We start from the raw sequence: 21,980 nt of genomic DNA on the forward strand, positions 1-21,980 counted from the left end.
AGAACATTTTACGAACACCTTTAAAAACAATATTTTATCAATGTCACGGGCGCGTGCGTGTGTGGTTGGTCTCAAAACGGTCAAGGATGAACACAGAGAGAACCTACAACTATTAACGGATGCAGGTTTTGAAAACTGGTGGCAACGGAGTGCCGACACGATGCAGATGATGTGCATGATGCGATGATGAATGCGACAACCAATCTATTCGCACGACGGCAACGGAATAAAAGATGAATCTTCTAAAGTATTGATCTCGGACTGTCACAGTGTACTAAAGCGGCCATTAGGATGCTAAAGCGGATGTTTCGAACGCTTTACAGTCTAAAACGAACGCCTTAAACACATACACCTAAAGCGATCTGGACAGCTTGCCCCTAAAGGACGCTCTCATGCTAAAGCGTCCCTCAAGCGACACTTTAGGGACGCTTTACAAATAGAGCTATGGATAGGCCTAACCATCGTGAGAGGGTGATTTCCTTTCGGACATGGCTGCGGTGCTTGGCGGTAGCTGCTCGGTTGTCCGTGTATAATCTAGCCGACTGTTAGTCTGAGGTTTGCATTTCTTCTTTTTCCTTTTCTCTTTCTTATCCAACTCAATAAAAAATATAACTTTTTAATCCATATAGCATGTTGACTATGTCTACACTCCCTCTGCCATGAACAGGATTCAGTTACCTTTTTGTTTGTTTCGTGGTCTACTAATCCTTAGCTCAAAGATTCCTCTCATATGTTCTTCTGTTTTTCACCGTGGGATGGGGATCCAACGACTCTGGAAAAAGAACAGCTCCGAGATTCCCGTGCCGCAACTAAACCACGCCGGCCGAGGTGCTCGGCGGCGGCGACGGCGCGATCCGCCCCAATCCGGCGGGGTCCGTCCCCCTCCTCCGGCCACCGCCTCTTCAACCACACTGATCTCCTCCCGTGGGCATCCCCGGCACCTGCGGGACCGGCCTCCTCCGCCGCCTTCCTACAACGCCGATGCGTTTCTCCGCGGCGCGCGCGGATGGTCGGGCCGGAGTACGTGGACGCGTTTCGATCAGTGCCTGCCTGCCTGCCGTTCAACCGGAGAAGCCCCCACTCAGGGCCGACGGGCTCGGCGACCTCCCTCCCCTCCCTGCTCCTCGGTCAGCAACCATTGACTTCTTTTTCCGGAATGTTTCCCCACCTGAATTTACCATTGAAAAGGGGCTAAAATGCCGAGATAGTTCCTACATCAGACGATTGCAGTGGGGTGGGGATATCCTACAATCTTGAACCGCAAGGGTTAGAAATCAGTGGGGATCCCACCTAGCAAACCCCCGAGTTCGTCGTCGTCATTGGTTCTTCAACCAAGTCCATGAAGATATCTGGTTCGACTTGACTGACAGAGTGACAGTTAAGTCAAGCAGAGCGCATGTTTTTCATACACTCTGATTCTGTTGGTATCTAGATGGCCAAGCAATTTAGTACTAGTTCTTAGTACGGGCCATTCAGTTTAAAATCTTCAACATGAACTTTATCTGCATGTGTTCCTGATTCACTCTTAGTATTGGGCTATGGGCTATTCAGTTGGTTATTAAATGATTTTTTGTCAAACTTTTAAAACTTAGGGTCATTCACAGATGAAAATTGAGGATGGGGCGATAAGCCGTCGCCCGTGAGAGCATAGTGGCATGTCTGCACTGGCCTGGGTTCAACTCCCACTGGATATGGAATTTTGCTTCATCGGTAAGTTTTATTCCAATTAGATATCAACAGTTGATCTGATCCTATCTACCTTTTTTCGTCTTATGGGTTAGAGAGGAAAAACACTATACTCGCAAAGAAATATGTTGTTAAGGTTACTGCAGGCGAACCAATAATATTCAACTTCCTTTGTGCACATGTTGTTTTAATTATGGAATGGCACACCTAATTTATGGATTTGCTTGTCTCGACTATTACTCTCAATTATTCAAAGGTGTTCACATAGCATATTGCTGATTTTTCTCTCTCTAGATGTATATGCTTCCTTTTAAACTGACAAAAAGAATCTTGTCATCTCTGAATGGTCTCCTTTTTGGTTCTCTCCATGTTCTGATTTTATGCATTGCCCAGTGACGATATATTCTGAGATTTCTCCTGCTGTTGAATGTGCATGGCTCTTCATGGTAACTGTTTCCGCAACCCGCACATACACCCTAGCCAGAATAAAAATCATGGTCAGATAGTGTACATGTATTACACGCTTTCACTTACCTACATTCACGCCAAGAATTCTATGACACTCAATTAGGTATGTCACTGTATTTCTTGTTCCAATAACATAGCAAGCTATGCCATAACTGTTATCTGTCTGTGATTTGGAACAATTTAGTGTGACTCAAATGTGCCCTTTATATATCTCCTTCAATACTTGCCAGTCAGAGAAAGTATGTACAGAACCTTCAACACACACATGTTTGTGCGCCATGTATTATTTCTCAGTATTTGTGCAGCTCCTTTATCTTGTACTTGGTGTTCCAGGATTTACCTCCAGCTAGCCTTGCTTTAATGACGTTCTCAGGAAAAGAGTATATATGCTGTGTCTATGTAATAGGTTATAGTTACTATCCATTACGAATAGTCACGAATTGGCCTAGCATTATTGTCAGGAACGCACATTATTGCCCATATCTTGTGTCCCTTTTTTTCTCCCGAAAAAGGAAAAGGAATGCACACGATATAGATACATCATGCACAACATGACAAACTAGCTTGAAAGCCTCCCTGCGCGCAAAAATAAAAGAATCTAGCAAGTGCAGCGACCTGTCTGGGATCTACATGTGGATTTTTAAAAATAGAACAAACGAAGTGGACCACCCGTAACATAAGTCTAACACGCGCGTCAAGATGGCATTTCCTTGCATTAAAACATCCAAAGTGAGCAGCCCAGTCCACCCGACCAAGTAAATCACTTGACTTCCCTCAAAAAAAGAAAAAGAAATCACTTGACGTAATATAGCACAGTTTCAATACCAAACTTGATCGCATTTTCATGCCCTGTCGTCCACTAATCTCCTCTCGGTGATTTTGGAAACTTCTATGAAAGCTCGCACAGTTCAAATGGATAGATGGCTAACAACTGGATGTGTCCCCATTTTGTACCATGATGCATATACTCTTGCTAAATTATGCTGTGTCTATGTAATACCCAAGGGTCCAATAGAGTCTTATAATAAGATGCCACATATATAACTAAAGGAGGAGAAGGTTACATCACGAATGGAAGTGCTAAAGAATAAAATTGGCACTGTTTTGGTTCACCTCATAAAGTAAGAACTGCTTGGATTTATGGGCATTGTTTCATCCTTCTCTGTGTACTCAGAGCTTTGTTCTATTTCAATTACACCGAGAAAACTATCTGTCTCGGTATCATGCTGTATCCAAGGATGTCTCGAAAGCTTCCTTAATCTGCTAAGCTCCTCAGATACCTCTTTCATCGAGGGCCTATTGTCACCGCACATTTCCAAGCATTGCTTAGCTAGCTCTGCTACCCCTACAATCAACTCCATGTTCTCATGACCTTTTATTTGATTGTCAAGCATATTATCAAGATTGTTCCCCTTCATAGCCAGCAGGAAACTTGACGACAGGCTCCGGCGTACCTGAGGACCTTCAAGTTTCAGTGGCACCTGCCCAGTTAGGATCTCCAGAAGAACAACACCAAAGCTATAAACATCGCTTTTGTCTGTCAAGCAACACGTCTGCATGTATTCGGGGTCCAGATAACCACATGTCCCTTGAACCATTGTGACGAATTGGGCTTTGTCAGCTGGTGCTATTATAGATGCCCCAAAATCTGATACCTTTGCCATGTAATTCTCATCAAGAAGGATGTTAGAGGTTTTCACATCACCATGTAAAATTGGTGGGTTTGCATAGGAATGCAAAAATGCAAGCCCCTCAGCTGCCTCATTGACGATCCTTAGAAGAGAACCGAAAGGGAGATGCAGTTTACGGTTGTTGCCGTGAATAAGATCAAACAATGTTCCTTTTGGGATGAACTCATATACTAGCATGGGGACTTCCACCTCAAGGCAACAACCCAATAGCTTGACAATGTTCTTGTGATTGATCTGGGAAAGAATCAGCATTTCATTGCCGAATTCCTTCTTCTGCCTATCATCAACCAATGCACACCTTTTAATTGCCACTGGAGTGATATCCTTAATTATTCCCTTGTACACAGTGCCATGGCCTCCATGTCCAAGAATCTGGCTTTTGTCAAACTTATTTGTTGCTTGTTCCAGTTCTGCTTCAGTAAACACTGTAAATGAAAGTCCCTGATCTGATTTCATCTTCTCAAACAATAGCATCCCTCCGTGCTGCTGAAAATACAGTTTTTTGACGTTTGCAAGCTTTCTTCTCTCAAATATTAGACGTATGCAGAAGATGATAATCATCAGAACGACAGCGCCAATGCTAATGCCTGCAGAAATCAACATGAAAGGTGTTTCTGTTAGTCAAATTGATCTCACAATGTATATACTAAAAGCACAGTAAAATGGGCTAAAGGATCGTGATGAAATATAATTATACCTTGTAAAAAAAAGTACAGATGCTAGTTTCTGTACTTACTTTTTGTCAATGTTCATCATTTCATTTATTTATTTTAAAGCTTCCTCAGATAGACTTGTTGCATGTCCAACACAAGGAGACACACCAACATGTCCTTGCCTGTGCTGTGCTAGTTCTACTATTTGGGCCCTCTTGGTTAAATGTGATTAATATCGTTATGTAGAGTTGGCCATTGTTTTCTACACAAGAATTAAGAAAATGCTAAAAACAACTAGTGGTTTACCTATGATAAGGGTGATGTCTGGGTTGCAAGATTTTGTTTCCATTACGAACTTTCTGCCTGGAGAACATGAACAATGATAACCTCCTATAGTGTTGTGGCATGTTGCATACTTCGGGCATATACTTGAATTCTTATCACATTCATTGACATCTGCAACAGCAAAGAACCGAATTATTTGGGGTCAAGTGATTGAATGAATAGTAAAGCGTGAAAAAAAATCTGCATATGAGTACCAATAAATACTAATTGTCAAATGGCATAATGACTGACACGTTTGCCATTCTTCCACCAAAGTAAAGATGAATTACATCAAGGAGAGAAAAATGAGGTAAATAATTGTAAACTCAAGTATTTCCAGTCATCAAAATCAGGACAGACAGTAAGTAATGTTATTTTCCTTAAAAACTATCAACAGGAAAAGATGATCTGCACGATTGTGCATGATCTAAAGATGCACATGGAGCAAAGATATGAACTGAACTTGCCTCTGCATCCGTCAAAGAGGTAAGGGTTCCCTTCATATCCATCGATGCAGTTGCATAGATACCCTGGGCCGTTGGTCGAGTTCACACACATGCTGTTCCTGCTATGGCACATGTAAGAAGGCATGGCTCTGGCCACTTCACATGTCGCATTTCCATTCACCCAGTCCAGCACCAGCGGCTTCCGCCCATCGTCGGTATCATTGAACCTTGTAGTAGTTATGTACTCGGAGCTGAAACTAAATGTCTCTGTCTCCACCATGGCGGCGTAACTACATGGGCTGAAAAGCGTACTATTGGAATCACCGTAAACATCATAGAAACTGAGGCTATAGCCACTTAGACCCTCTGGTATATCGTTTTGGCAGCAGCCTGCACCAACACAAGAGCCGTTTGTCAGGGTCGCCGGGCTCTCACACACAGCTGCGCACGCTGTTGTGTACCTTGTAGTGCCTCTGAGGTTGTTGATGTAGGCGAGTGTGTTGCAGCCAATGACTATGAGCTTGTTGTGTACATAGGAGAAGCGGTACGGACCCCGCGAGAAGTCAAGGGACCAAGCATTGTGTTTCATCGATCTTGTACTTTTGTCGTAGCAGTACGTCGAGATGGTCGTGAGAACTCGGATTTGGCCACGGGGCACCGAGATGCTTAGAACCTCTGCCTCCTGAATGAGCATGAACGGCTTGTCAATTCCATCGGCAGTCCTCTCGCAAATGATCTCGAAGCCTTCAATAGCACAGCCAGTACCGATGCCAAAGGGATAAGGGATGTCGACATCACCACATTGTGTTTTGCATCCGGGGTCAGGTTGCGCTGATATAGATGCTAGGCGCAACATGACTGCAACAACTACCAGTAGCAAGAATGACATATTACTTGTCTTAGCAGTCGGCACTACAGAAAAAGAGAAAAAATAAATAGTGAACAAACTAATGGCAATTCAACTCTAAAAGTTGTAGGCAACACTTCTTTCCCGTGCACTTCCCATTTCTATGTTCTCGAAATATACCTGAAAATTTTAGCATGGCTGAACAATACAATGCTTGGTAAATGTCTATGATCTTGCAGATGAATTGCTGTGAAAATTTCAGTTGAGCCTGCAGTCTTAATATATAAATGACAAAACATTATATTAATACTAGAAGCTTGTCCATCTTTGGTTTAACTATCTGCATGTCTAGATTCGAGTTATGCAAGAAAATGCTTCTTGCCTTTGGATTTCTGGCACTGAATTCACATGCATGACTGTAGCCTTGCGCAAATATGAAGACCGCATTTTCTAGTTTTAAGGTTTTGGTTGTTTGCACAGTTAAACAGTCTAATTTTACTTCATAAATACAGATAATTCTTTGCCAGAAGATTTTGCTGCTGTCCATGCCATCTTGGAGATGTTTGGTAATGCATCCGGGCTGAGAACTAACATTGCGAAGAGTGTGGTCTATCCTATTTCCTGTGATGGTATCAATTTATCTCCTATGCCGAGTGATTTTGGTGCAGTGCACGCTTCTTTGCCTCGCCGGAATCTGGGTTTTCTTCTAGGGTTCAGAAAGCTGAGGAGGGCTGAGCTGCAGCCGTTGCTTGACAAGATGTAGCTGCGAAGGTTGCAGCAGATCAGTAGTACCAAGATGTAGCTGGAACCAATTCATGCTTCTTTGCAAGAAATTACAGCCGGAGACTTGAGGTCTTTGCAAGAAATTACAGCCAGAGACTTGAGGTCTCTGAATGCGGTTCAGTTCTTCCCGAGACTTGAGCGGACTGATCTTGCAAGAGTTTGGCTGATTCAGGCTGAATGGTAGGTGAGGTTTGTTTTTCCTCTGGCCGCCATTTCAAAATAGGAACTGGACGGCTGACGGGCCACATGCGAGTGGCTGTCCGCACGAGAGACTTTTGCCGCCTGTGCGATCAGGAGCAAAAGAATGCTGGCCATCTGACCCTGCATTGCTGTTACGCGGAGGAAGGAGGTGTGGCATTGATTTCAGAATTCCAGCGGTAGAGTGTGTTCAACTGTTTCTTTGGCATTGATGACAATCCGGTTATGGTGGAGGAGGATTTGCTGGGGCGGCGGCTCGCGAGGCAAGAAGAAGAAAATCTGTAATCAAATAATTTCAAACAAAAATCAGTACCTGCGTATGTTGCCGGGATATGGAGGAAGTTGCGACAATGATCCAGTTCGTGCCCAGAAGCGCTTCCAACTGAAGCAAAGCGCGGTATGCAGCAACTGTGCTCATGAACTCATCTTCAACAAAATGGGCCGAGTTCTGCACCTGTCAACTATTTTTTTTCCCTGAAAAAGGAAGGGGATAAGGCCATTTTTCTACTGGCCGGCCTTCTCAGAATGGAGACTTGGCCAAAATCAAATCCGTGCGGCCAAATGGCAAGCTCCCCTGGCTTGTGTCCATGGAAGCAAACGACCGAAGCAGATAAACCAGCAGTATCCGGCCTCCACTTGACTGAATCTCTTGCCGGCGAATTGGCAGCGTGCACTGTCCATGGAAATTAGGACTTGTGCAGTGGCAGGCAGGGGTGTGTGCTCGTCTGTTGTCAACAACACTGTCGATATATTTGTTATATTTGTTATAGCTGCCAGTATTGTTCAAATGATTAACAAAAGCCTATGCGATCGTAGATAATCTAACATCACCAAATTGGTCGTGTCACTAAAATGACACTGCAAACTAGTAACTCGTGTTTTATTTCTAAACCACCCACCCTGTCTTAGCTACACAAACTAAGCAATCCAGATGGTGTTTAATCCATTTAGGAAAGAGTCCCTTGCTTGACATACATCATGATTCAAATGATGTTATTTTCACGGTCCTGTTTATCAATTTCTGGAGAAAAACAATTCACGTAAAATTGCAGCACACAACAAGACGCTGTTGCGACTATCTAGAGAAGAACAATGCAAGAAAAAACGAAGTATAATGGTCAGCTATGTTAACAGCGTTATTAGGATAAATTATGTTGCTACTGATTTCTGTCATCATGGGGATGTAGCTCAGATGGTAGAGCGCTCGCTTAGCATGCGAGAGGTATGGGGATCGATACCCCACTTCTCCAGTACTTGTTTTTTCCTTGGCAGTTCTGAGTATTGTAGTATGTTATTTTGATTTACTTGTTAAGCAGGTAAGCTTACCTTCTGCAAGCAGGTTGGGGCACTTGAACTCTTCTTAAACAAAATGTATCGCTTTCCTTTTTGCTGCCACTCCTCAAGTACAAGAGAGGACCCAGATTTTCTCTACAACACTTTGCTTAGATGTTGCCCAACTAGCTAGGTAAACCAGATGTTTCTCCTTTCCTATTCCATGAGCCCCTCATATGTCCATCATAACAAAAATGTATTTTAAATAATTTGATGAGCTAGGATCTTCGGAATTGGCCTCCTATGGAGTTCTTAAAACCACCAATCTTTTAGCCTCTACTAACATCAAATGTAGCCAAAAACTTGATGTTGGCGATGGACTTTCTAGGCGTACGTGCCACTGTTCTGCAAATCACCCTATTGCTTCTCTATGTTTGTACTGCTGACATTGTATCAATGCTGAGAGACTCCAAATTTGTAGATTTTGTTAAAAGTCCACAATACTAGTGTAGCAACGGTTACTCTTTCAGTCATACAAAAATTGGGCAATATAACTTTAATAGCTGCTGCATGTATGACTTGAACAACTTGGTTTGGCTGATGAAATTCATTGCTCTGCAGTTGTCTGGAATTACGCCCCGGTGGCAGATGCAGAGATGGCTTTTTTGCTGTAGGTTCTTCCGTTTTATATGCTGTGTTGGCGATGGCATTAGTCATTAATTGCCAGCACCCCTGGCGTGCCGGATCGAACGAAGCAAGGGTGCGAGGGAGAGAAGCTCAAGGTAGACGATGAACACTGGTGGTTTTTGCGCTGGAAAACTTCACAGCTTTTCTATCTCTATTGATTGCTATTTATTCAGAGATTACAACGGGAAAACGGGGATCGTGACCCCTGACTTGGCGCCTACGCGATCCGTGGCGTTCGTGCCATCCCACGAACGGATCAGCGCGGCACGAGACTGGCTCAGGTCGTTGGCGACGGGAGCTAACTGTCCTAGACCTATTCTGACGGAAGGGAAACGCTAACTGAACCTGAACCTAGCGACGGGAGGGGCTTGGGGTTTATTCCAGCAAATCACCCCCTAAAGCCTAAGCCCCTTTGTCGATTTCTACCATGCCGATCTTCGCCCGAAGCTCCGTGAAACCAACTCGTCCGAGAGCCTTAGTGAGCAAATCAGTCAGTTGACTGTCCGTGCCGATGAACTCTACTTCCACTTGCCTGTTTTCCACGCATTCCCTGATGAAGTGGTACCAAACGTCAATATGCTTACTTCGTTCGTGGAACACTGGATTCTTCGCGAGGGAGATGGCCGATTTGTTGTCAATCCAGAGCGGGAAACAGACCGGTCTCTCCTTCTTGAGCTCGCTCAGGAAACGAGCTAGCCAAACCCCTTGGCATGCTGATGTCGTGGCGCTGATGTACTCGGCTTCGCAGGAAGACAGAGCCACGACCTTCTGCTTGAGAGACTGCAAGCTCATGATGCAATTGCCGTAGAAGAACATGACGCCGGTCGTGCTCCGGCGTGTGCCGACGTCTCCTCCCATGTCACTGTCGCTATAGCCAGTGAGGTGACCTTCTCCTTTTCCCCTTTGGTAGAAGCAGCCCCAGTGCAGTTTGCCGGCGATGTAGCGCAGGATCCTCCTCACCGCAGCTCGATGCTCGGTGGTGGGTGCCTCCATGAAGCTCGAGACATAGCCAACGGCGAAGGCGATATCTGGCCTGGTGTGAACCAGGTAGCGCAGACATCCGACAGAGGCCGCGGTACTCCGTCGCGTCAGTTAGGGGCGTGGTGCTCTGCTTGCTGAGCTTCAGTCTGGGCTCCATGGGCACCGCGCACGGGTTACACCATGTCATGCCGCCGCGCTCCAGGTCCTTCTCGGCGTACGCGGTCTGGTTCAGTGAGGTACCCGCCGGCGTCTGGTGCACCTCGATCACCAAATAGAAACTGAGGAGACCGAGATCGCTCATCTTAAAGAGCTTCATCATCTCCGCCTTGAAGCGTGTGATCTCGCCGTCGTCGTTGCCGGTGATAACCAGGTCATCAACATACACCCCCACAAGGAGGCGAGACAAGGCGTGGCCACGCCCATAGATGGCGTGCTCGGTGGAGCTGCGCTCGAAGCCGAGCGAGGTGAGACACGCATCCAGCTTCTGGTTCCAGGCGTGTGGCGCCTGCTTCAGCCCGCACAGGGCTTTCTCAAGGCGCAGCACCTTGCTTTCTTGTCCGGCGGCGATGTACCCGGGGGGTTGCGCAACGTAGACCTCCTCCTGGAGCTCCCCGTTGAGGAAAGCGCTCTTCACGTCCATGTGGTGCACGCCCCAGCCCGCGCGTGCGGCCAGAGCAAGCAGGAGGCGCACTGATTCTATGCGGGCGACAGGGGCGAACACTTCTTCATAGTCCACCCCCTGGCGCTGCACGAACCCTTTGGCGACGAGGCGGGCCTTGTGATGGATCGTCACGCCATGGGCGTCGCGTTTCACCTTGTAGACCCATTTGAGGCCAATGGGGCGGTGGCCAGGAGGGAGATCAGCCAGGTGCCAGGTGCAGTTCTCCTCGATGGACGCCATCTCCTCGTCCATGGCGCGTCTCCAAGCTGCATCTCCTTGGGCCTCACCAAGCGTGGCCGGCTCCTCTGCCAGTCCGAGGTGCAGCTCCTCGTCGTCGATGTTGTCGAGGTCGAGGATGTAGTCCGTGAGCTGCTGGTTCGGCTGAATGATGTCGTCCCGTGCGCGTGTCACCATCGGATGTATGCCTGCGTGGTCAGCTGGTGGTGATTCGATCGGGGCCGATGAGTTCAACACTGCAGGGCTCGGTTAAGGGAAGATGCCCCTCCCGCTTGTGCTCGCGGGCGTGATCGGAGATGGCGCGTCGGCTCCGGCTGCTGCTGCGTCCCCGTCACTGCTGGTGGGAAGTGGAGGGCCTGGCGTCGCCGGTGCGGCGCGTCGCACCCCCTCTGGTGCTGGAGCCAGCCCGTACTCGACAGTAAAGGTGGTTGCACTGGGAGCGTCCACCCCCTGCTGCCCGTCCCAGCTTGCTTGCTCGTCGAAGCCAACGTCGCGCGTGACGTGCATGTTAAGTAAATAGGCAATTTTCCGAGTAGATTAATCCACAAAATAATAACTAGCATGGCATTGACTAGACTAATGACATATTGATCTTGAGCTAACCTAGCACATACTACGCATATAGTGGATACATCTATGCAAACAAGTAGTACTGCTAGAATAAATACGAACAAGAGGATAAACGAGTCATACCCTCCAATCGGCCAGTTGGCCGTAGCAGCAGCAGCGGCGGCGGAGGCAGTATCCTCTGCCGTCTTCTTCTCGGCTTCCTCGCGGAGACGATCAGCTTCGCTTGGTGAAGACATGGCGATGACGAGGGCGACGCGGACGTAGACGAAGCAGACGGACGGAGGCGAGCAGTCGCGTGATCGCTCCCCAAAAACCTAATCGCCCCTCTCCCGTACAGGAACCGGAGAGGCGAGGTTTCGGAGGCCTGCTCTCCCGTCGACCGTGTACGCGGTAAACGGGACGGAGTCGCCGGCGGCAGCAGCAGTTCAAGGAACGAACGCGTGAGGCAGATGTGATCTGATTTCGTGACGGCTAGGGTAGGCGATCGCGTGCTTATAAAGGCGGCTGGGTGGAGAGTCCGAGTCGGTAACGATCACGATCCGACGTCTCGGATCGTTTCCTTGTCCGTTACGTATTCTCCGTTCCTGACCGGCAAAAATAAGCGCGTAGGTATGAGCTCGGCTCATTCCCGCAACCCGCGGCGCGACGAGGCGTGGCGAGGCGGGCGGCGGAGGAGGAGTGCGCGAGGGCACCTTCTCTTCTCACTCTCCAATAGCATGTGGAAGAGAGACCCTTATAAAGGGGTCCAAACTCTCCTCCACTAGCGGGGTGGGACTAAACTCCCACCACCTTGCCATGCCACCACCTACATGGGCCCTTTAGATTTTCTGAAATTCTCTAGTGGGCCTAAGGCCCACCTCCAAATTTCAACAATCCCCCACCAGATCTCAAGGGCACATCGTGTTCCCTCGTTCCAATCACTATTTTAATATACCAGCATTTCAGTGAAGACCTGTTAAGGTTGAGCTTCACCTAGAACAAGTAGCTACACCCCTTCACAACTGAACAATGGACTATGCCTTGAATTGTCAGTTTGGCGTAAAGGAGCTTCACCACAAGTCTTACTAGTACTAGGCTGCCGAAGGTGACCCCTCGGGTGGAGCATATTAGTCACACTCCTGGCCTATTCATGAGTTTACTAGAGATCACCCAAATCTCATAGACTGTGACCAGCAGTCAAGCTCATATAGGTGTGTTCCTCCAAAGATCGCTCTGTAGGACAGCATCTTGCTTACATATAAGCTTTAGAACACATTAAGACAGTAGTCATCCTACCATACAGTATCCGAGAGTATTGCATCTCCAACGGAGTGGGTTAGTAAAGTTACTCTCCTCAGTTCACCACTGGCTTGTTTTCCCAGGTCCTACTTCACGGGATCTCAGATCATATAGGTTAGGTTACTACCATGGCAACTCATGTGGGTCTCATACCCATCTCCCTCGATGCACTATCTATCACAACACGTGATAGCCCTTTAGTAAAGGGATCTGCCAGATTCTTAGCCGTTTGGATATAATCCAACGCTATCACTCCGGAGTTTCTCAAACGTCTGACAGACTTCAATCTCATTCTTATATGTTTGTTGGACTTCATATTGTCCTTTGAACTCTTCACTTTAACAATAACCGTCTGATTATCGCAGTTCATAAGGATAGCCGGAACCGGCTTCTCAACCACAGGTAAGTCCATCAAAAGATCTCGAAGAAATTCTGCTTCGACACCAGATGTGTCTAATGCTGTTAATTCTGCTTCCATTGTCGATCTTGTTAAGATCGTTTGCTTGCAAGACTTCCAGGAAACAGCACCACCCCCAAGAGTAAACATATACCCAGTAGTGGCCTTCATCTCATCAGCATCAGAGATCCAATTCGCATCACTATACCCTTCAAGTACTGATGGGAATCCCGTATAGTGAAGCCCGTGGTTGACAGTACCTTTCAAGTAGCGCATAATTCTTTCAACAGCACGCCAATGAACTTCGCCCGGGTTTGCAACAAACCGGCTAAGTTTGCTCACAGCAAACGCGATATCAGGCCTCGTTGCGCTAGCTAGGTACATAAGTGAACCGATAATTTGAGAGAATCTCAATTGATCTATAGCTGTGCCTTTAAACTTTCGAATAAGCACACTAGGATCATATGGTGTTTGACAAATCTTGCAGTCTGAATATCCAAAGCGACTCAAAATCTTGTCAACATAGTGGGATTGCAGAAGTGTAATCCCACCCTCATCATCTCTCAATAGCTTGATGTTCAAGATAACATCAGCCACCCCAAGGTCCTTCATCTCAAAGTTTTGAGACAGAAAGGACTTAACCTCCTCAATTACTTTGAGGTTGGTTCCAAATATCAGTATGTCATCAACATACAAGCACAATATAACTCCTTCGCCCCCACCATGGCGATAGTATACACATTTGTCAGCTTCATTAACAACGAAGCCAACAGATGTCAGAGTTGTATTAAACTTCTCATGCCATTGCTTAGGTGCTTGTCTCAGACCATATAAAGATTTCAGCAACTTACACACCTTTCCTTCCTGACCTTCTATCACAAAGCCATCTGGCTGTTGCATATAGATTTCCTCATTTAGCTCTCCATTCAGGAAAGCCGTCTTAACGTCCATTTGATGAACGAGAAGACCATGAGAGGCCGCCAATGAGAGTAGTACTCTAATGGTGGTCAGTCTAGCCACAGGTGAATAAGTATCGAAGAAATCTTCCTCTTCTTTCTGGGCATAGCCCTTGGCCACAAGCCTAGCCTTGTACTTTTCAATTGTACCGTCGGGCCTAAGCTTCTTTTTGAACACCCACTTGCATCCCAATGGTTTGCAACCATAGGGACGATCAGTGATTTCCCATGTCCCGTTAGCCATGATGGAGTCCATCTCGCTACGGACAGCAGCTTTCCAGTAATCAGCATCTGGAGAAGCATACGCTTCTGAAATAGAAGTGGGATTATCATCCACGAGGTATACGAAGAAATCATCACCAAAGGTCTTTGCAGTCCTTTGTCTCTTGCCCCTACCACGGGCTTCCTCGTCATCCTCCTCAGGATTTTCATCATGTGTTTGTTCATAATATTCCATAGGAATGGCAGGCTCAGGAGTTATCTCAGATTCCTGTCTAGAAGTGCTTTGCATATCTCTCATGGGAAATATATCCTCAAAGAATGTAGCATCCCTCGACTCCATTATTGTACCGACCTTCACGTCAGGTACCTCAGATTTCACTACTAGAAACCTATAGCCTACGCTATTCTTAGCGTATCCCAAATTAACGCAATCCACAGTCTTTGGTCCAAGCTTGCGCTTCTTGGGGATCGGTACATTGACTTTCGCCAAGCAGCCCCAAGTACGTAAGTACGAGAGTGTCGTCCTTCTCTTCGACCACTCCTCGTAGGGAGTGACCTCATTATCTTTTGTAGGAACTTTATTCAGGACATGACACGCGGTCAATATAGCCTCCCCCCACCATGCCTTGGATAAACCCGATGTATCTAACATGGCGTTAACCAAATCAGTTAGAGTACGGTTTTTCCGCTCAGCAACCCCGTTTGACTGGGGTGAATAGGGAGGCGTCCTCTCATGAATAATGCCGTGTTCCGCACAAAATGAATCAAATTCGTTTGAGAAGTACTCTCCACCACGATCAGACCGGACTCGTTTAATTTTCTTTTCAAGTTGATTCTCAACTTCTGCCTTATAGATTTTAAAGTAGTGTAGAGCCTCATCTTTAGTATTTAACAGATACACATAGCAAAATCTAGTGGAATCATCTATCAATGTCATGAAGTATTTCTTTCCACCTTTAGTCAACACACCATTCATCTCACAAAGATCAGAATGTATGAGTTCTAATGGTGCCAAGTGTCTCTCCTCTGCAGCCTTGTGAGGCTTGCGAGGTTGCTTTGCTTGCACACACGAGTGGCACTTAGAACCTTTGGCTAAAGTGAAAGTTGGGATTAAATTCAGTTTTGCTAGCCGCGACATAACACCGAAACTTATGTGACAAAGACGTGAATGCCAAACTTCAGATTCATTAACACTCGAATGAATATTGTTCACGACTTTATTACAAAAATCTGCTAGAGAAAGGCGGAACAGACCTCCGCATTCATAACCTTTTCCAACGAAAAGTCCATATTTCGTAACTACTACTTTATTAGACTCGAACACCAACTTAAACCCTTCTCTACACAGAAGGGAGCCACTAACGAGATTCTTCTTGATGGCGGGGACATGCTGCACGTTCTTCAGCTGCACGATCCTTCCCGAAGTAAACTTCAGATCGACCGTGCCAACACCAAGAACAGAAGCACTCGCGCCATTCCCCATCAATACGGACCCGCGACCGGTGGCCTGATAAGAAGAGAACAATGACAAGTCAGCACACACATGAATATTTGCACCCGTGTCCACCCACCAATCGGTGGACTGACAAACTGTAAATACAGTAAGTAAATTACCGTACCCAGATGCACCACTTTCATTGTTGCCCACAATCATGTTTGCAGACTTGGAGTCCTGCGCCGGCTTCTTGTACTTGTTTGGGCATTTGTTCGCCCAATGTTCCTCTGAACCACAAGTATAGCAGCCATCTCCCTTCTTATTCTTCTTGAAGGGCTTCTTCCCCTTCTTCTTGAAGTCGGTATTCTGTTGGACAGAGTTCTTTCCCTTGGGCTTGTGAGAATTGAAGTTCCTCTGATGTACCATATTGGCAGCAGAAGAGCTTTCCACCGCTTTTCCATTGGAGTCCTTTGCTCTCGAGTTCTGCTCAACACTCAGATGGCCGATGATGTCCTCTACTGAGAACTCACGCCTCTGATGTTTCAGAGTAGTAGCAAAGTTCCTCCAGGAATTAGGGAGCTTAGCAATTATACAGCCCGCGACAAACTTGCCCGGCAAATTGCACTTAAGAACCTCAAGTTCCTTAGCTATGCATATTATCTCATGAGCTTGTTCCAATACAGAACGGTTGTCAACCATCTTGTAATCGTGGAACTGCTCCATAACATACATCTCACTCCCAGCATCGGTGGCCCCGAATTTAGATTCGAGCGCCTCCCACAAGTCCTTGGCAACATGCATATGTAAATATGCATCAACCAGCTTATCTCCGATCACGCTAATGACTGCTCCAAGGAATAGGACGGTGGCCTCCTTAAACATCTTCTCCTGTTCAGGAGTGATAGTTTCCGTAGGAGTGACACCGGCTACCCAGAACACGTTCATAGCCGTGAGCCATAAGGTGGTTCTCGTTTGCCAACGCTTGAAAAAGGTACCGGTAAACTTATCCGGTTTCAGTGCAGCAGCAAAACCATTACTCGAAAAATTCCTACAGACATTAGGTTTTTGGATTGTTAAGTAAATAGGCAATTTTCCGAGTAGATTAATCCACAAAATAATAACTAGCATGGCATTGACTAGACTAATGACATACTGATCTTGAGCTAACCTAGCACATACTACGCATATAGTGGATACATCTATGCAAACAAGTAGTACTGCTAGAATAAATACGAACAAGAGGATAAACGAGTCATACCCTCCAATCGGCCAGTTGGCCGTAGCAGCAGCAGCGGCGGCGGAGGCAGTATCCTCTGCCGTCTTCTTCTCGGCTTCCTCGCGGAGACGATCAGCTTCGCTTGGTGAAGACATGGCGATGACGAGGGCGACGCGGACGTAGACGAAGCAGACGGACGGAGGCGAGCAGTCGCGTGATCGCTCCCCAAAAACCTAATCGCCCCTCTCCCGTACAGGAACCGGAGAGGCGAGGTTTCGGAGGCCTGCTCTCCCGTCGACCGTGTACGCGGTAAACGGGGCGGAGTCGTCGGCGGCAGCAGCAGTTCAAGGAACGAACGCGTGAGGCAGATGTGATCTGATTTCGTGACGGCTAGGGTAGGCGATCGCGTGCTTATAAAGGCGGCTGGGTGGAGAGTCCGAGTCGGTAACGATCACGATCCGACGTCTCGGATCGTTTCCTTGTCCGTTACGTATTCTCCATTCCTGACCGGCAAAAATAAGCGCGTAGGTATGAGCTCGGCTCATTCCCGCAACCCGCGGCGCGGCGCGTCGTGACGAGGCGTGGCGTGGCGAGGCGGGCGGCGGAGGAGGAGTGCGCGAGGGCACCTTCTCTTCTCACTCTCCAATAGCATGTGGAAGAGAGACCCTTATAAAGGGGTCCAAACTCTCCTCCACTAGCGGGGTGGGACTAAACTCCCACCACCTTGCCATGCCACCACCTACATGGGCCCTTTAGATTTTCTGAAATTCTCTAGTGGGCCTAAGGCCCACCTCCAAATTTCAACAGTGCACGCGCTTGGTGGCGGGGTCATAAGCGCGATCTGCCTTCCCGCCCGGTTCATACCCGATGAACACCATCAGTTTGCTCCTGTCCGCCAGCTTCTGCAGGTGTGGGCCCGTGTCCTTGACATGAGCCACGCACCCGAAGACGCGCAGGAAGTGCACGTTGGGCTTGCGACCATGCCACGCTTCATGTGGTGTCTTCCCGATCAGGCTCCTTGTGTATGATCTGTTCATCAAGAAGACAGCAGAGGTGCCTGAGGTGCAGCCAGGCTCAGCTCCGGCCCTGCTGCGTTGCCCTCGTCGAGGGTGCAGGCCTGGACCATTAGGCTGCTCATAATGGGGAGTAACTAGGAGTAGTAACATAATGTTGTTACTACTCTATGTTACTACCTCCATAGTGGGGAGTAACATACATGTGGTGTCATGCAAACTAGCATTTATTAGGTTATAGACACATAATGCATTGAAATATGTGATGTGATGGTAACTAGCTATGTTACTACCACCATCTCTCTCCGCATTAATTACTTGCCACGTCAGATTTTTTACCTACGTGACGTTGATGTTACTACTTAGTTACTTCCCACTATGGCTAGTCTTAGCAGCCCCAGCTCCTCCTCGTCAGCCCAGCGACGGGAGGGGCTTGGGGTTTATTCCAACATTAATCAATTGGCATGAAGAGACGATAGCTTGTTTGTGTTGGCATTATCAGTTATCTCGCTTGCAAGCGTTTGAGGCGAGCTAAAGTCTTATGTCCCGTGTTGTGTCTGGTCGAGATTGCAACTTCTAAGAGCAAGCCTAATAAGTCCTAATCAGCAGGCTATAGTGTCTGCCATGTCATCAAAATCTTACGTGGTAGAGAGAGAAGGGAGGAGAGAGATTGAAGCGGGCGCTTCCTGTGTAGCCCGGCTGCAGCACTGCACACGAGAAAAAAGTTTGCATGCAGCCTCGGTTGACTCCTTCCTTCCAATCATCTCTCCATTCACATGCATGCATTAATTGCTTTGAATAATTAATAGCTCATCTACAGTCAGCTTACTATACAAGCAGGTTTTTTTACAAACTTTAAGTGACATGGCACTTCTTATAGCCAGCAGCAAGCTTTGCTATTAACCATGCTCTAATCTCTGCTTAAGCTTGTCTCTTTTTTGTTTTGGTGTGTGCGTGCATGTGGTTCCTACTATTAGATATAAATTTGTACGTCGAAAAGATAGCAATGCTGCGGTGATGCTATTATGAGTTGAATTTATACCACATGATCAACACACACAGTTGTCAGGATCTCGTATCTCTTGGAGAATATAAGATTGCACCCCTTGTTTTGTGTAGAATTTGTTGTCTGTGGCTCAGGATGCATAAAGTTTGTCTTCTGTTTCTACATGAGTTATTTTGCTGGAATTATATCCAGAAGGTTCTAATTGTACCCTGTCCAGCTCTAATTAATCCCTTAACTGTGAAGCTGCTGCATGTGTTGATGCAGAGAAACAAAACTGAATGCCTTTTGCAACAAGAAAAAAGAGGAAGAAAGAAAACTGAATGCCTTTTGCAACCAGAAAAATGAGGAAGAAAGAAAACCAAATGCCTTTTGCAGCAAGAAAAAAAATGAAGAAAGAAAACCAGACGTCTTTTCCAACAACAAAAAAAGATGAAAGAAAACTGAATGCGTGCAAAATAACATGTGTTTCTGCCCTTCCTAGCATATGTTTCTGCTTTCTTTAGGTGAATCCATAATAACATGTGCAATCTAGCGCCACCATCATTTCTTGGTTTCACATGGAGGTGAAGGATTAAGAAATCGTCAGGAGTGATTTCTTCAAAGAATATTTTGCAATAATATTTAACCTGAAGGTTAAATTCCATGCACGAAATCGTCAGGAGTGATTTCTTGGTTTCACATGAAGGTCAAGCTATAATTTGCCATGTTTATCCGCAAGACTTCTGAAGCATCTTGCAGTTTATCTAGCGCCCCCATCATTTCTTGGTTTCTCATGGACAGGAATATACGAATCGTGAGGCATGATTTCTTTAGAGAATCAGCTTCCGGCAGCTTGACAGGAATATGATTGGTGTGATCAACATAACATAAGGTGAGTGCCTGAAATTGAGTGACATGTTTGTTTCAGTTAGCAAAGAACAAGGGGAGTTTTCAGATGATAGAAGAGAGAATTTCATACAAATGGAACTTATTTAGTACGTAGTAGCAAGCAAATGTTCAGAAGCAGAAGCAGGTGCGAAGCATTCACAAGACCAATTGCAGAAGGAGTGCATCTTTAGTAGTACTATTTCCCACAGAAATCAGAGATACAACGGCGTCTTTCCTCGACGGATCTGAGTATCTGACTAGTAAGTCATCATGTCCATGAGAAATGGAACAGAGCAACATTGACTATGTCTACTCCTTGGTGGCTGCGGCCTTCTTCTTGGGGGACTTGGTGGCTGCGGCCTTCTTCTTGGGCGACTTGGTGGCCTCCTTCTCGGCGGCGGCGGGGGACTTCTTGGGGAGCAGCACGGAGTTGATGTTGGGGATGACGCCGCCGTGGGCGATGGTGACGCCGGCGAGCAGCCTGCCGAGCTCCTGGTCGTTGCGGACGGCGAGCAGCAGGTGTCGCGGGATGATGCGCGTCTTCTTGTTGTCCTTGGCCGCGTTGCCGGCGAGCTCCAGCAGCTGCGATTCATCAAACCAAGAACGGAATCAGGCATCTGCCCCGCACAAGAAGAACAGGGCTGAACGGAGGCTGGAGGACAGCGAGAAGGTCTGCGGTTACCTCGGCGGCGAGGTACTCGAGGACGGCGGCTAGGTAGACGGGGGCGCCGGAGCCGACGCGCTGCGCGTAGCGGCCCTTCTTGAGGTAGCGCCCGATGCGGCCGACGGGGAACTGGAGCCCGGCCTTCACGGACCGGGCCACCGCCTTCTTCCTCTCGCCGCCCTTCCTTCCGGCCATTGCTGCTTCTCCGGCGACGAGGAGTCTCGAGGTGTGGTGCTGGATCCTGGATTGGAATGCTCTGAGCTTGGTGGCTTTTATTGGAGGCGGGGACAAAGCGGGTGGGGGGAGCGATCCGCGTGACGTCGTGCGCTTCGCCGTTGGATCTGAGGGGAGATTCGCGGGCAGGGGGTGATCCGTGGGAGGTCCAGATGGACCAATCAGAGAGCACAGATTTGCCACAGGGTACTCGAAATTGAAATTGAGTTTTCTTCCCTAATAATAAAGCGCGGAGCGCTTCTGCCGTCCGTCGTGGCAATTTTACAAAAAATCCCCTCTGTTTATTAGTATTCAACCAGCGGTCCTTGGTAAGTGAAGAAGAAAAACGTTTCAGTTTTATTAACAAAACACCCCCAGCTCACCTTATCCACCCCGTCCTCCACCGCCCCACGCCCGATCGAGCGACCACGCCTCCCACCGCCATCTGGATCTGGCGCCTCCCCGCCCCTCGCCCGCATCCTCCGCCATGCCGTCCTACACGCACCCCGACCCGCCTCCTCTCCGCCGCGCCCTTCTCCCTGTGTCGTTCAAATCCTCTGCGCGCGGTTCGCCGACGTCGAGGCGCAGGCCGCCGCGCTCCGGGCATGCGCCAGCCGACTCAAGCGCCCATCGTCGACCACGAAGGGCTTCTCAACATGCTCCTCGCCGCCACGGGCAACGACCAGGAGGAGGAGGAGCGCCGCCACCCTCCTGTCCCAAGTGCCCCCACCGCTGACGACACTCGACGATGCAACCGTTGCCGGCTCACCCATACCTGTTACCAACGCGCCGCCGGGACTACTCCCCACTGCCTCCACCTGGGCAATGGTTTCCCCAACCCTGATGGCTTCGTCATCCCGGTGCACTGTTGGAAATATGCCCTAGAGGCAATAATAAATTAGTTATTATTATATTTCTTAGTTCATGATAATCATTTATTATCCATGCTATAATTGTATTGATTGGAAACACAGTGCATGTGTGGATACATAGACAAAACACTGTCCCTAGTAAGCCTCTAGTTGACTAGCTCGTTGATCAAAGATGGTCAAGGTTTCCTGACCAAAGGCAAGTGTTGTCACTTGATAACGTGATCACATCATTAGGAGAATCATGTGATGGACTAGACCCAAACTAATAGACGTAGCATGTTGATCGTGTCATTTTGTTGCTACTGTTTTTTGCGTGTCAAGTATTTGTTCCTATGAC

General features: G+C 47.5%; 4 protein-coding genes and 1 non-coding gene across 6 annotated transcripts; 3 read left to right on the forward strand and 2 right to left on the reverse strand.

Annotated features, from left to right (window-relative positions):
• The first annotated feature begins 730 nt into the window (after positions 1-730).
• On the forward strand, positions 731-1,864 carry LOC123404951. Its single transcript, XM_045098849.1, has 2 exons — positions 731-1,127; positions 1,593-1,864. The coding sequence occupies exons 1-2, from the start codon at positions 731-733 to the stop codon at positions 1,613-1,615; spliced, it is 420 nt and encodes a 139-aa protein (XP_044954784.1). The 3' UTR covers positions 1,616-1,864.
• On the forward strand, positions 1,625-7,578 carry LOC123404136. Of its 2 annotated transcripts, XR_006611665.1 has the most exons (3): positions 4,938-5,132; positions 5,220-5,308; positions 6,628-7,578. XR_006611665.1 is itself a non-coding variant. In XM_045098060.1 (2 exons), the coding sequence occupies exons 1-2, from the start codon at positions 1,656-1,658 to the stop codon at positions 6,876-6,878; spliced, it is 306 nt and encodes a 101-aa protein (XP_044953995.1). In that variant the 5' UTR covers positions 1,625-1,655; the 3' UTR covers positions 6,879-7,578. The 2 variants fall into 2 exon arrangements, 1 of the variants encoding a protein (XP_044953995.1); XM_045098060.1 differs by lacking the exons at positions 4,938-5,132; positions 5,220-5,308 and adding an exon at positions 1,625-1,710.
• Positions 2,129-6,248, reverse strand: LOC123404137 (wall-associated receptor kinase 5-like). Its single transcript, XM_045098061.1, has 3 exons — positions 5,269-6,248; positions 4,805-4,954; positions 2,129-4,432 (listed from the first exon to the last, which is right to left on the reverse strand). Exons 1-3 carry the CDS (start codon positions 6,155-6,157, stop codon positions 3,264-3,266), a joined length of 2,208 nt encoding a protein of 735 aa, XP_044953996.1. The 5' UTR covers positions 6,158-6,248; the 3' UTR covers positions 2,129-3,263.
• A 695-nt stretch (positions 7,579-8,273) lies between the features above and the next one.
• Positions 8,274-8,346, forward strand: TRNAA-AGC. Its single transcript has one exon. It is a non-coding gene; the product is annotated as a tRNA-Ala (tRNA).
• Positions 8,347-19,977: 11,631 nt separating this feature from the next.
• Positions 19,978-20,804, reverse strand: LOC123401672 (protein H2A.6-like). Its single transcript, XM_045095518.1, has 2 exons — positions 20,577-20,804; positions 19,978-20,476 (listed from the first exon to the last, which is right to left on the reverse strand). The coding sequence occupies exons 1-2, from the start codon at positions 20,751-20,753 to the stop codon at positions 20,204-20,206; spliced, it is 450 nt and encodes a 149-aa protein (XP_044951453.1). The 5' UTR covers positions 20,754-20,804; the 3' UTR covers positions 19,978-20,203.
• Between the last annotated feature and the right edge of the window lie 1,176 nt (positions 20,805-21,980).

This window comes from Hordeum vulgare, chromosome 6H (assembly GCF_904849725.1).
Source record: "Hordeum vulgare subsp. vulgare chromosome 6H, MorexV3_pseudomolecules_assembly, whole genome shotgun sequence".
In the NCBI taxonomy this organism is placed as follows: Eukaryota; Viridiplantae; Streptophyta; class Magnoliopsida; order Poales; family Poaceae; genus Hordeum; species Hordeum vulgare.